Source organism: Silurus aristotelis (genome assembly GCF_946808225.1).
Source record: "Silurus aristotelis genome assembly, chromosome: 19".
Taxonomy (NCBI): domain Eukaryota; kingdom Metazoa; phylum Chordata; class Actinopteri; order Siluriformes; family Siluridae; genus Silurus; species Silurus aristotelis.
The window spans coordinates 24,215,506-24,228,005 of record NC_139592.1 but is presented as its reverse complement, the minus strand read 5'-3'; the positions used below and the strand labels follow the sequence as shown (position 1 = coordinate 24,228,005).

General features: G+C 48.3%; 2 protein-coding genes across 2 annotated transcripts in view; one reads left to right on the top strand and one right to left on the bottom strand.

Annotated features, from left to right (window-relative positions):
- Nucleotides 1-5,921, top strand: part of rnf146 (ring finger protein 146) — a 6,528-nt gene extending 607 nt beyond the window's left edge. Inside the window, exon 2 of the mRNA XM_083570321.1 lies at nt 3,062-5,921. Within this exon, the coding sequence (XP_083426447.1) occupies nt 3,063-4,247 (1,185 nt within the window). The 5' untranslated portion in view covers nt 3,062 and the 3' untranslated portion in view covers nt 4,248-5,921. The remainder of the gene's footprint in view (nt 1-3,061) is intronic.
- Nucleotides 5,922-8,725: 2,804 nt separating this feature from the next.
- Nucleotides 8,726-11,624, bottom strand: LOC310741919 (uncharacterized protein). The gene is made up of 5 exons (XM_083570319.1): nt 11,384-11,624; nt 10,426-10,767; nt 10,286-10,353; nt 9,637-10,183; nt 8,726-9,549 (listed from the first exon to the last, which is right to left on the bottom strand). Exons 1-5 carry the CDS (start codon nt 11,525-11,527, stop codon nt 9,334-9,336), a joined length of 1,317 nt encoding a protein of 438 aa, XP_083426445.1. The 5' UTR covers nt 11,528-11,624; the 3' UTR covers nt 8,726-9,333.
- Between the last annotated feature and the right edge of the window lie 876 nt (nt 11,625-12,500).

The following is a 12,500-nucleotide window of genomic DNA, read 5'->3' as shown; positions in this document are numbered from 1 at the left end:
ATTAGCGGTGTTGCTAAGCGGAGGCTTTGTGTGTTTGTTTTGTTTGTGTGTTTGTGTGTTTGTGTGTGTGCGTGTGCGCGCGCGCGACTCTGTTTATCCAACACTAACACAATTACACACGATCAGAGTAACAGTCAGCTTTACCACAGAGTTATAATTCACTCATTAATCAGAGTTAAAATGATGATTGTTACTTCTGAAATATCAGATCATATTAATCATAAAAGTTGACGATGAACAATAACCGGGTACAGTACAGGTAACATACTGCACATCTATAATGAGGGTGATGGTGTAGGGGTACGTGTAGGGGTGCGGGTGATGGTGTAGGGGTGCGGGTGATGGTGTAGGGGTGCGGGTGATGGTGTAGGGGTACGGGTGATGGTGTAGGGGTACGGGTGATGGTGTAGGGGTGCGGGTGATGGTGTAGGGGTGCGGGTGATGGTGTAGGGGTGCGGGTGATGGTGTAGGGGTGCGGGTGATGGTGTAGGGGTGCGGGTGATGGTGTAGGGGTGCGGGTGATGGTGTAGGGGTACGGGTGATTGGGTAGGTGTACGTGTACAGGTGATAGTGTAGGGGTACGTGTAGGGGTACGGGTGATGGTGTAGGGGTGATGGTGTAGGGGTGCGGGTGATGGTGTAGGGGTGCGGGTGATGGTGTAGGGGTACGGGTGATGGTGTAGATGTACGGGTGATTGGGTAGGTGTACGGGTGATTGGGTAGGTGTACGTGTACGGGTGATAGTGTAGGGGTACGTGTAGGGGTCGGGTGATGGTGTAGGAGTACGGGTGATGGTGTAGGGGTACGGGTGATGGTGTAGGGGTACGGGTGATGGTGTAGGGGTACGGGTGATGGTGTAGGGGTACGGGTGATGGTGTAGGGGTACGGGTGATGGTGTAGGGGTACGGGTAGAGGTACGGGTGATGGTGTAGGGGTACGGGTAGAGGTACGGGTGATGGTGTAGGGGTACGGGTAGAGGTACGGGTGATGGTGTAGGGGTACGGGTAGAGGTACGGGTGATTGTGTAGGGGAACAGGTGATGGTGTAGGGTTACGTGTAGGGGTACGGGTGATGGTGTAGGGTTACGTGTAGGGGTACGGGTGATGGTGTAGGGGTACGGGTGATGGGGTACGGGTGATGGTGTAGGGGTACGGGTACGGGTGATGGTGTAGGGGTACGGGTACGGGTGATGGTGTAGGGGTACGGGTAGAGGTACGGGTGATGGTGTAGGGGTACAGGTGATGGTGTAGGGGTACGTGTAGAGGTACGGGTGATGGTGTAGGGGAACAGGTGATGGTGTAGAGTTACGTGTAGGGGTACGGGTGATGGTGTAGGGGTACGGGTGATGGGGTACGGGTGATGGTGTAGGGGTACGGGTGATGGTGTAGGGGTACGGGTGATGGGGTACGGGTGATGGGGTACGGGTGATGGGGTACGGGTGATGGGGTACGGGTGATGGGGTACGGGTGATGGTGTAGGGGTACGGGTGATGGTGTAGGGGTACGGGTGATGGGGTAGGGGTACGGGTGATGGGGTAGGGGTACGGGTGATGGGGTACGGGTGATGGGGTACGGGTGATGGGGTACGGGTGATGGGGTACGGGTGATGGGGTACGGGTGATGGTGTAGGGGTACGGGTGATGGTGTAGGGGTACGGGTGATGGTGTAGGGGTACGGGTGATGGTGTAGGGGTACGGGTGATTGGGTAGGTGTACGTGTACGGGTGATTGGGTAGGTGTACGTGTACGGGTGATGGTGTAGGGGTACAGGTGATGGTGTAGGGGTACGGGTGATGGTGTAGGGGTACGGGTACGGGTGATGGTGTAGGGGTACGGGTGATGGTGTAGGGGTACGTGTTTAGAGGTACGGGTGATGGTGTAGGGGTACGGGTGATGGTGTAGGGGTACGTGTAGAGGTACGGGTGATTGTGTAGGGGTACAGGTGATGGTGTAGGGGTACGTGTAGAGGTATGGGTGATTGTGTAGGGGAACAGGGGTACGTGTAGGGGTACGGGTGATGGTGTAGGGGTACGGGTGATGGTGTACGGGTGATGGGGTACGGGTGATGGGGTACGGGTGATGGTGTAGGGGTATGGGTGATAGTGTAGGGGTAGGGGTACGGGTGATGGTGTAGGGGTACATGTAGAGGTACGGGTGATTGTGTAGGGGTACGGGTGATTGTGTAGGGGTACGGGTGATGGTGTAGGGGTACGTGTAGGGGTACGGGTGATGGTGTAGGGGTACGGGTGATGGTGTAGGGGTACGGGTGATGGTGTAGGGGTACGGGTGATGGTGTAGGGGTACGGTTGATGGTGTACGTGTACGGGTGATGGTGTACGTGTACGGGTGATGGTGTACGGGTACGGGTGATGGTGTAGGGGTACGGGTGATGGTGTAGGGGTACGTGTAGAGGTACGGGTGATGGTGTAGGGGTACGGGTGATGGTGTAGGGGTACGGGTGATGGTGTAGGGGTACGGGTGATGGTGTACGGGTGATGGTGTAGGGGTACGGGTGATGATGTAGGGGTACGGGTGATGGTGTCGGGGTACGGGTGATGGTGTAGGGGTACGGGTGATGGTGTACGTGTACGGGTGATGGTGTAGGGGTACGGGTGATGGTGTACGGGTGATGGTGTAGGGGTACGGGTGATGGTGTACCTGTACGGGTGATGGTGTAGGGGTACGGGTGATGGTGTACGGGTGATGGTGTACGGGTACGGGTGATGGTGTACCCGTCTATTCTAAGGAGTTCTATAGTTTGAATGTATCACATTGTTTAATTTCATTGTTGTCTATTTTGATGGTTAGTAATAAAAGGTTTGAGTTTAGAGTAAAATGGTAAATATTTCGTTATGAAATTTAAAAATGCAGTTACATGCCGTTAAAACATTGTTTAAAATGTTGAGTACAGACACTAAATAATTGTAATAAATGTATGTCTGTATATTATTTTTGAGTTTATAAAGGTGTGTGTGTGTGTGTGTGTGTGTGTGTGTGTGTGTGTGTGTGTGTGTGTGTGTGTGTGTGAGAGAGGGACTGACGTGTATTTGTACTCTTCTCTCAGAATGGCTAGCTGCGGAGAGGTCGATCACTCTATGGACGCACTGGCCTCTGGGAAAAAAGTGGGTGGGGTAAGAGATGGCAGTGGAAGCCCCTCCCCCTCTCCGCCCCCTTCACTTCCTGTCCCGGAATGCGCCATATGCCTGCAGAGTTGCGTCCACCCGGTGCGTCTCCCCTGCGGCCACGTCTTCTGCTTCCTGTGCGTGAAAGGTGCATCCTGGCACAGCAAACGCTGCGCCCTCTGCAGACAGGAAGTGCCCGAAGACTTTCTGGACCGTCCCACGCTGCTTTCTCCAGAGGAGCTGAAGGCTACAGCCACAGGGGGGCGAAGCTTAGGTGGCCATGCCTGGTACTACGAAGGCCGTAACGGGTGGTGGCAGTATGATGAGCGCACCAGCCGGGAGCTGGAGGAGGCTTATCGCGAGGGGAAGAAGAGCGCCGAGATGCTTATCGCCGGCTTCCTGTATGTAGCTGACCTGGAGAACATGGTGCAGTACAGACGCAACGAGCACGGCCGGCGCAGGAGGATGAAGCGCGACGCCGTGGATGTTCCTAAGAAGGGCGTGGCCGGACTGAGACTGGATCCAGAACCCGCATCAGGATCCGCGTCTAATTCCGTTCCAGGATCTGGATCGGTTTCTCCAGCGTTTCCTGTACCTGCGGATTCGGCTGTCAGTTCAGACGGAGGGGTAACAGAGAGAAACGTCCGGACAGAAAGACAATTCCGAGAGAGACAGAGGGACAGAGTTTCTCCGGGATTTGCCGATCCCACAGCCCCCGAATTGACTCCGAATGCAGAAGCTGTGACGTCTGAGAGGGAGAACTCGGCGGATGGAGCCGATATCGGTGGAGCGATTCGCTCTCAGGCGGTGTTCGCCCCGCCCCCAATCCGTCCTCCCATCATGCTGGGCGGCGACCGTGACCTTCATCATAATGCACAGCTGGTCCAGGCATTTGCTCATCTCCACATCGGTCGAGCCTCACCTGAAGACGAGGAGGAGGAGGACGACGACGATGATTCCGCTGCCGCACCCGATCCGTCCGGTTACGAATCAGAATCAGGAACGAGTGAAGACGAGGACGAGGAAGGAGAAGATGATGAGGAAGGCACGAGGCACAGACTGCAGAGGATGGACGGTGGAGTTCGGTCCCGCAGTCCTGACGGACAGTGCACGGTGACGGAGGTGTAGCCTCTGGAGCTGTGAGACGTGAGCGTGTCTGAACGTGTTAACGTGGACGGTTTGGAAGTCGAGAAGCAGGACGTGCACTTCTGTCTTAAAACGTCGTGTTCTTTTTATGAACCTGTTTCCCAAACTCTAGCATGTGAACGAACATTTTAGTGTATAAGGATACCGCGTCACAAAGACTCTCTCTGTAATTACACAAATCCAGACGGCTAGCTTAGCAAAGCAGCTAATTCCAGCTAAATCTACCGCTTGCCTCCTGAGTGCACACTGAAGCACAACGCTACAAAATCACACCTCTCTAATCATTTCTGAACTGCTCACTGCTGACTCTGTGGTAAAGCGGCTTCTGGTGCATTGTGGGAAATCTTTCGGTTTACTGAGCCACCGGGAACAACACGGAAACCTCCTGTAAACGCTCTCGCAAAATAACAACTACTCCACCCTCGCTTTTCTCAATAATCACATGATCAGCAGCCGACGCTCTTCAGAACACTAACCACAGCATGTAGAGTTTGGGACAGAGCTTTTCTGTGTTGCTCAGATTTTTCCTGCCGTGCGTCACTGCACTGCACATTATGCTAATGGGGTACAGGAGCTTATACAGATGTGACGTGTATATAAACATCTGTGTTCTCCACGAGCTCAGACACAGAGTCTGCTCAATATCCAAACAAGCAAAAATCATCATTTAACCTTCATTCAGTCACTGTGTGTGTGTGTGTGTGTGTGTGTGTGTGTGTGTGTGTGTGTGTGTGTGTGTGTGTGTGTGTGTGTGTGTGTGTGTTTCTTCTTTATCCTGTCTTTTAGCAGGTGTATGAAATAAGCAGACTTGATCTTCTTTCCTCCTCTCAACTGTTTTTCTCTCTGTTTTACTTTCAGTCTGTCTTTTTTTACCATCACTCTTTCTGAGTCTCTCACTTTGTCTGGCATTTTGTGTTTCTTTCAGTTTTCTACTTTCCTTTTTTGTCTCCCTGTCTATCTCACTGAGGTATTTATCTCACTGAGGTATTTATCTCACTGAGGTATTTATCTCACTGAGGTATTTATCTCACTGAGGTATTTATCTCACTGAGGTATTTATCTCACTGAGGTATTTATCTCACTGAGGTATTTATCTCACGCCATGTCTTGTTGAATAACATGGAAGAAAACTGAATAAATCATTAGAATGTGATGGGGCTGAGATCCATCTCTCTCTCTCTCTCTCTCTCTTTCTCTCTCTCTCTCTCTCCCCCTCTCTCTCTCTCTCTCTCTCCCTCTCTCTCTCTCTCTCTCTCTCTCTCTCTCTCTCTCTAACAGGGGTGTGTGTGTGTGTGTGTGTGTTATATCTCCTCTCTCACTCAGTTGTTTTTAGTGTGTGGTGTTGTTATGTGTGTTGAAGGACGTGGCCATGCCGTGCCCCAGACTGAGACACTATGAATTCTGGGAAATGGAGTTTTATTAGTTTTTTTTAATCGTAGTTGTGATTCTTCTCCATCCTTCGGGGGAGATTTTATTACTGTGTGTTTGTCTCTCCAGTCCACGTCCTCATGTTCAGGTGTTTGTTTTTGTTTTTTGATCATCAGACAGACAGAAATAATAATAATATCTACAATAACTTTGTTTTAATGGTGATGTGTTTCTTTTTTGTTACTAAGTTGATTGAATTAATAAAGTGTTGTTTATCATTTGTGTGAACTGATGCACATGGAATTTATTTTCACACTCAAGCACAATATCACGTATAACTTCATGATGATGATCTCACATCATCTCTGTTCCCTCAGACAGATGAATACAGAGAAGATCCATATCTTGTTCTTCTGCTCTGTGAAGGTGTGATTAGGTTTTTCTAACTGAGGGATATTTCAGTGCACAGATGATTCACATTAAAATGTCGAACCCTGAGTATGTGACTCGACTCCACCACTGGACCTTTCAGTGGATTTGCATGTGATTGGAGAAGACTCTCACAGATCTGAGGAAGGCATTTCTGCTGCATTAAACATTCTTCTGACCACCATAACCTTCATAAGTTCTTTAATGGAAGACATCTGGAAGAATCCCATGTGTTCAAGCAGTAAACATGATCTAACCAACAAGAAAAGCAAATTACACTATAAAGAAATCAGAACTTCATCCATTTTTTTGACTGGTCGTGAGGAGGCTGTGGTCTGTTGTTCCTACGGTACTATAAGCTGTTTCCTACGTCCTACAGCAGAGGGTCCACTGCCTGCACCATGTTCAGGATCCCCATAATGAACCGTGATTTGAGATGCAGAGTGGTGATGAGATGTTCATCATTTCCATTACCTTCTCTGTCTGAGCAGCGTGCTGGGGCAGAAGAGGTGAGGCATGTGATTGGTGACTGGGAGCGAGATCCATATCAGAAATGCAGACAGAGGAATATAAACTGGTGTCTGGAGAACATCTTTAACCTGCAGAAGCATGCTCATGATCTGCTCACAGCGGGGTGGAGATGATCTCAGTTCCTCCTGTCTGACCATCAACATGCCCTGCATACGCCAGATTCCTCTTTATAACCTCACATCTGGCCTCACCCTCTCTCTGCAGGAATGGAGCAGAAACATCTCGGAGAACGCATGTTTCAGACACCATGCATTGTTTCACTCCACAGCAATCTATCAATTATTCCAGCTCCATTCCAGTGTGTGTGTGTGTGTGTGTGTGTGTGTGATGTCTGTGTGTATAATCTGATCTCATGATGTCAGTGTGTATTTCCAGCTCTCTGTAAATTTCATGCCACAGATTTATATCTGTCTCCATGACGACACTCCACAGGTATTTGTCTCAGCAGTGTTCCAGACGGGACAAGAACAGACCCGGGACCAGACGTCTCGCTCCACACCCTAACAGCTCATAAAGGTACAGCATATCTCACAGGAGTGACTGATGCTGCAGCTCTGTAGCTCCATATACCATAGTTACCACCGTCTACTGTTTCTTTACCCCACAGCTGAGTGCTGCATCCTGATTGGTCAGAAGGTGGTGATGAGTTTTCTGTAGCAGCTCTGACACCAGTGCAGGTTTATATTCATTATAAACAGGAATGTGAGCAGCAAATGCTTCAGTAATAAAGTATAAACAGTGGTAGTAACTCTGTAATACACACAAAGACCACCCTGTGACATCATTGAGACTCTCCAGCTGTCTGGAGGTACTTTCAGAGTGTGTGTGTGTGTGTGTGTGTGTGTGGAACACAGAGCAGACCATGTTTACAGAACTTTAGAGACAGTGTATGGCGTCATGGTGAATGGTTGCACAAAGAAGAGAAAGGTATAGGGATTAGCAGCAGGCTAAATGGAGGAGTGATGACATCGCTAAACACACACACACACACACACACACACAGACACAGACACAGACAGACAAAAAACAAGATGATGCTCGCTCTTATATATTAAAAACATCAAATGAAGAGTTAATACTGTACATCTGGTTTAATTAGTTTATGGGATAAATCAATGCGATTGTCGTGATCTCATCAGTCTGACATCTCATCACACGTCTAGACACTCTTTGTTGAATATGGATGGATCCCAGACTGTAGATGTTCTTATTATTTTGTTATTTATGCCGTCATGTGATTTTATTAGTCGATCCTGAGCCATACAGAGAACTTTAATATACAATTCCAATTAAATGTACATTTACAGCATTTTGTAGATGCCTTCATCCAGTGCGACTTACAACTGAGCAGTTGAAGGTTAAGGGCCTTACTCAAGGGCCCCAGCACTGGGATTTGAACTCATGTACTTTAGAAATCCAGGTCAGAGTGAAACTGCATGATTTTATTGGTTAGTTCTGTTCAGCACTGAATGTGTAGTTATCTGTAATGAATGTAAAGTTTAGATCCGGTTCTGACCCGAACTCTGGTTCTGATGTATTTGAGTCTAAATGCTAAACTGGCCTTTACCCGTTAGCAGCATTAGCCTGAATAAACCTTTTTGCTCTGACGCAACACTTTAATTAAATTTCTCAGCTAATGAAATGTCTGTGAAGCAGCCAAGTTAAAATACCTGTGTGTGTGTGTGTGTGTGTGTGTGTGTGTGTGTGTGTGTGTGTGTGTGTGTGTGTGTGTGTGTGTGTTCGGTAATCACGCCCCCGTCTTGGCTGTGTGTATATATAATCTCGGCCTTGGCGCTCAGTGTCTAAGATTTCTGGCACCAAAACAGCGTCATGCTGTCAACTATTCCAGGCTCGAGAGCTACATAGCAAAGCGGGCTTGGGTGACGCTGAGAGAGGAGTATTATGGGTAGGAACGTGTTTCTACAGTCAGCAGGGGTCCTCTGGGAGGTGAATAGACGGCCTGCTGATGATGCTTTAGTGTGGTGGGACAAGGAGCAGGAGCGCTAATGCACATCAATCGGGACGGCATGAAATAAAGCTTTGGACTCAGTGGAGACGTCTGGCCGTGGAGACAGACGAGGAGTGCTGAAGGAAAGCTTTGATGACTTTATAAAAGAAATGAAAAACAGAAATAAAGGTGTGAAGGAACATTTACAGGGTTTTAGGCTCACTCACAGTTAGGAAAGAAAAAATACAGATTTAAGATTCAGACCACATTTAAGAGAATGTGTAAAGAGTTCAATCAAAAATAAAGCACAGTGTTTCTTCTTCAATCCACTTCAAATCAGATTCCAGATGTTTCTTCCTCAGAGCAGTTACACAGCGGTGTCCTGAGTAGGAGCAAAGTGGGTGAGGATTATAATTATATTACATCAGAACATTGTAATAATAATGGAAATATAATAGAGTTCTATTACAGTCCCTCAGACAAAACCCGAGTGGCAGCTTTACAAACACGAGAGAAAAGTCCAATCTTCTCTTTATAGACGAGGAACAATAATAATCGAGGAGAAAAGACGAGGTGTTTAAAGGCACAGAAGAGCATCAGGTCACTTTTCTCTATTTTACTCCTAATGTGATTTATTTACACCATCACTGTTACAGGAAGATCCCAACTCTTTATTCTTCTTATAAGATTGTAAATATGCACAGTCAAATACACAAACAACTGTGAGATACAAAACATATGAAAGATTCAAACATTCCAAAGGTCACAGGTGAAATCCTGAAGGTTTCCTGCTCACATGATGATGGTTTCTGTGAACAGACTCTGCTTATTGTAGCGATGTTTGGGTTTACATGCGGGACTAAGCGAGCGAGATCGGGGAATAGCGGGCGTGATGGTGCCAGCTGTCGGGGTGTGGCTCGCCCACCGGGATGGAGGGCGCTGATGAGCCGGACGAGCCGGACGAGAGAAACTCCTCCTGGGTGTGGTGGGGGAGGAGTCACAGCTCACCTACAGGAACAACAAGACATGACAAGTGAATGAGATTTAACTTGCACTCAAAGTAAATTGAAGTTTTAGTGAACCTCTTCATCTCACCAGGTGTGGAGATGGTGTGTTCCTTGGTGAAGGTGCAGAGAAATTTCCCAGAATCCTCTCCCCCATCTGCAGATTGTCCGTTCCCCAATGTGAGATCTTGACTCCCACCTTCGCCCCTCCGTGCTCACAGTTCCGATGCGTTACAGGAGTTTCGTTGCCCCTCACAGGGACGTGTTTGGACCCCCGGCTTCCTCCATGCCTTGGGGACTTGGGAGCATGTTTGGGCACCAACGTGGTTACGATTCCATCCTCGATCAGAGTTTTCCCTTCGTTTTCCTGCAGCATTGCTCCGAACTTGAGCAGGACAGACGGGCTGCCGCACCTCCTGTCCACCAGAGGGCACTTAGGCGAGTCGGAGAGGTTTGCGGGGCGAGTCTGGGGAGGGTGAGGGCTGTCTCTCTGGCGGCTTGGTGGTTTAGTGACTGATTTCTCAGGGATGGTGACTTGGTCTCTCCAGCTCACATGTCGGACTCTGGGTTCTTCCCAAACCGAGCCTCTATTCTTCCTGTTCTGTGCTTCTTCAAATTCACCCAGAGACACATGAGTACTGTTTCAGAAAAACACAAGCAACTATGAGAAAAACAACAATACACTTAGACCAGCAAGTGGTACAGACTCGGGTATCAGACTGACTGCAGGTGACACACACCTGGTGCTCCCCAGCCACTGATTACTTGCGTTCTGATAGGTGGAAACTGTGTGATTGTGGGCGGAGCTCTGAAAGAGAAGGATAAATGATCAGTTTGAAGCTGACAGCATATAGACAGGGTACGAGTGTCTGATCCTCACTGTGTTCGTAGCTCCATGTGGTTTCTCTGCTCTTTGACTTGTTCTCGTGTCCACGCCCAGGTATCCATCCAGAATGTCCATCATCACTTCCTGATCACTGACGCTGTAACTCTGAGGACTCGCAACACCATGCTTCTGATAACCTACACCGTAACTGCAGGAGGGGGTGAAGCTGACATCACTCGGCTGTTGCGCTGCGGTGCTGCTTATATTTTCACCGTGGCAACCATTATTAAGGAAACCCCTGGTGGTGTTGACAGGAAGTAAGGTGATGTCCAGCTGAGCGTTGGAGTTTGGGTTCATCTCATTGGTTCCCCTGCGTGCTTCCACCACCTTATATAACTAACACACACACACACACACAAACACACACACACACACACACAGCATAAACACAGATATCAGTACACTGTGTGTGTGTGTGTGTGTGTGTGAATCAGGGTGGAGCTATTCTTACACACATAAACACTCTGGGACACACAGTGTGCCAGATACAGTGATAGTTACACTGCGCTGCCAAGTCTGGGGGTCAAAACCTGTTTGACCAATCAGAGACCTCGCTTCATCACCAGAGGGGCAACAACAACAACAAAGTAGTGCTGAAGTGTGTGTGCAGAAATCTCTCTGATATTTGTGCGCCGTGTTCTTGTGTGTGTTTGTGAATGTGTCAGGTGGTATTATTTCAGTGTGTAGTTCTGTTATTGTGTGCGGTTTGTATATTTTAGTTGTGATCTGTGCAGTAGGTAGTGATGAGTTGTGGTAAAGTTCTAACTCAGTAGGAAAGTCGTTCTGATCAGAATGTTGTGAGTTCAAATCCCATCATCACTAAGCTTCCTAATGGGGCTCCAACCCTCAATAAATAAATGTAATCACTCTGGATTGTGTGTGTGTGTGTGTGTGTGTGGGTTGTGGGTTGTGGGTTGTTGGTGTTTGTGGGTGATGTTTGTTTAATTCTCACTTCCTCTATTTTCCTCTGGACTTCCTGTAGTTGCTCCTCCCACTGCTGCATCTCAGAGTCGAAGGAGTCGAGTGAATCCACACACTCTCCACTCCACACACACACTCCGGGATCCACACCACAGTGCAGGTCCAGGGCAGCCATCACACACTGTGATTGTGTGTGTGTGTGTGTGTTGTGTGTGTTTTGTGGAGGTCAGCTGTGTTTATCACAATTAGAGGTGAGAGTGTTCCTGAGAGAGAGGGAGAGAGGGAGAGAGAGAGAGAGAGAGAGAGAGAGAGAGAGAGAGAGAGAGAGAGAGAGAGAGAGAGAAATAAAGGAGAGAGGAAGAGAGGGCGAGAGAGGGAGAGGGGAAAGAGAGAGGGGGAAAGAGAGAGAGAAAGGGAGAGTGGAAAGAGAGAGAGAGAGAAAGGGAGAGAGACAGAGAGAGAGAGAGAGAGAGAGAGAGAGAGAGAGAGAGAGAGAGAAAGGGAGGGGGAGAGAGAGAGAAAGGAAGAGGGAGAGGGAGAGAGAGAGAGAGAGAGAGAGAGAGAGAGAGAGAAAGGGAGGGGGAGAGAGACAGAGAGAGAGAGAGAGAGAGAGAGAGAGACAGAGAGAGAGAGAGAGGGAGAGAGAAAGGGAGAGGGGAAAGAAAGAGGGTCAGTGATCAGTGGTTTATTCTGCTGTGTCTCGTCCTTCTGATCAACATGTGCATGTTTCCTGAGAGAGAACGAGAGAATGTGAGAACGAGAGCAGAACGAGAGCAGCATGAGAACGAGAGAAGAGACTGAATATTAGTTTTAAAAAGGAAAAAGAGAATTAAAGAGTTAAAAATGTCCAGAATGAAGTGTGGAAAAGGGAAACTGAGAAAACTGTAGACTGTGAAAGGAGGAGTGCAGGAGGCAGACGTGAGGAAAAGGGGTGAAGATGAAGCTATAAATATAGTAAATGGGTGAAAGGTCAGAAGGGGATGACGTGGGCAACAGAGGAAAAGAGGCAAATGAAAAGAATGTTAAGAAAAAAACCAGGTGAATTGGGGAATAAAGAGAAACAGTCAGAAGAGAAAAAAAGAAAGAAGGATGAATAACAGAATGAAGATTTCTGACTGTATATTTAATAATACAGTGGAAGATCTCAG

Bases quoted from the DNA above. Each gene is read 5' to 3' on its own strand.
- LOC310741919 (XM_083570319.1), bottom strand. From the start codon at position 11,527: ATGGCTGCCCTGGACCTGCACTGTGGTGTGGATCCCGGAGTGTGTGTG. The intron at 10,354-10,425 runs GTGAGGATCAGA...CTTCTCTTTCAG, and splicing joins CACATGGAGCTACGAACACA to AGCTCCGCCCACAATCACAC. The intron at 9,550-9,636 runs GTGAGATGAAGA...TTGTTCCTGTAG, and splicing joins ACACACCATCTCCACACCTG to GTGAGCTGTGACTCCTCCCC.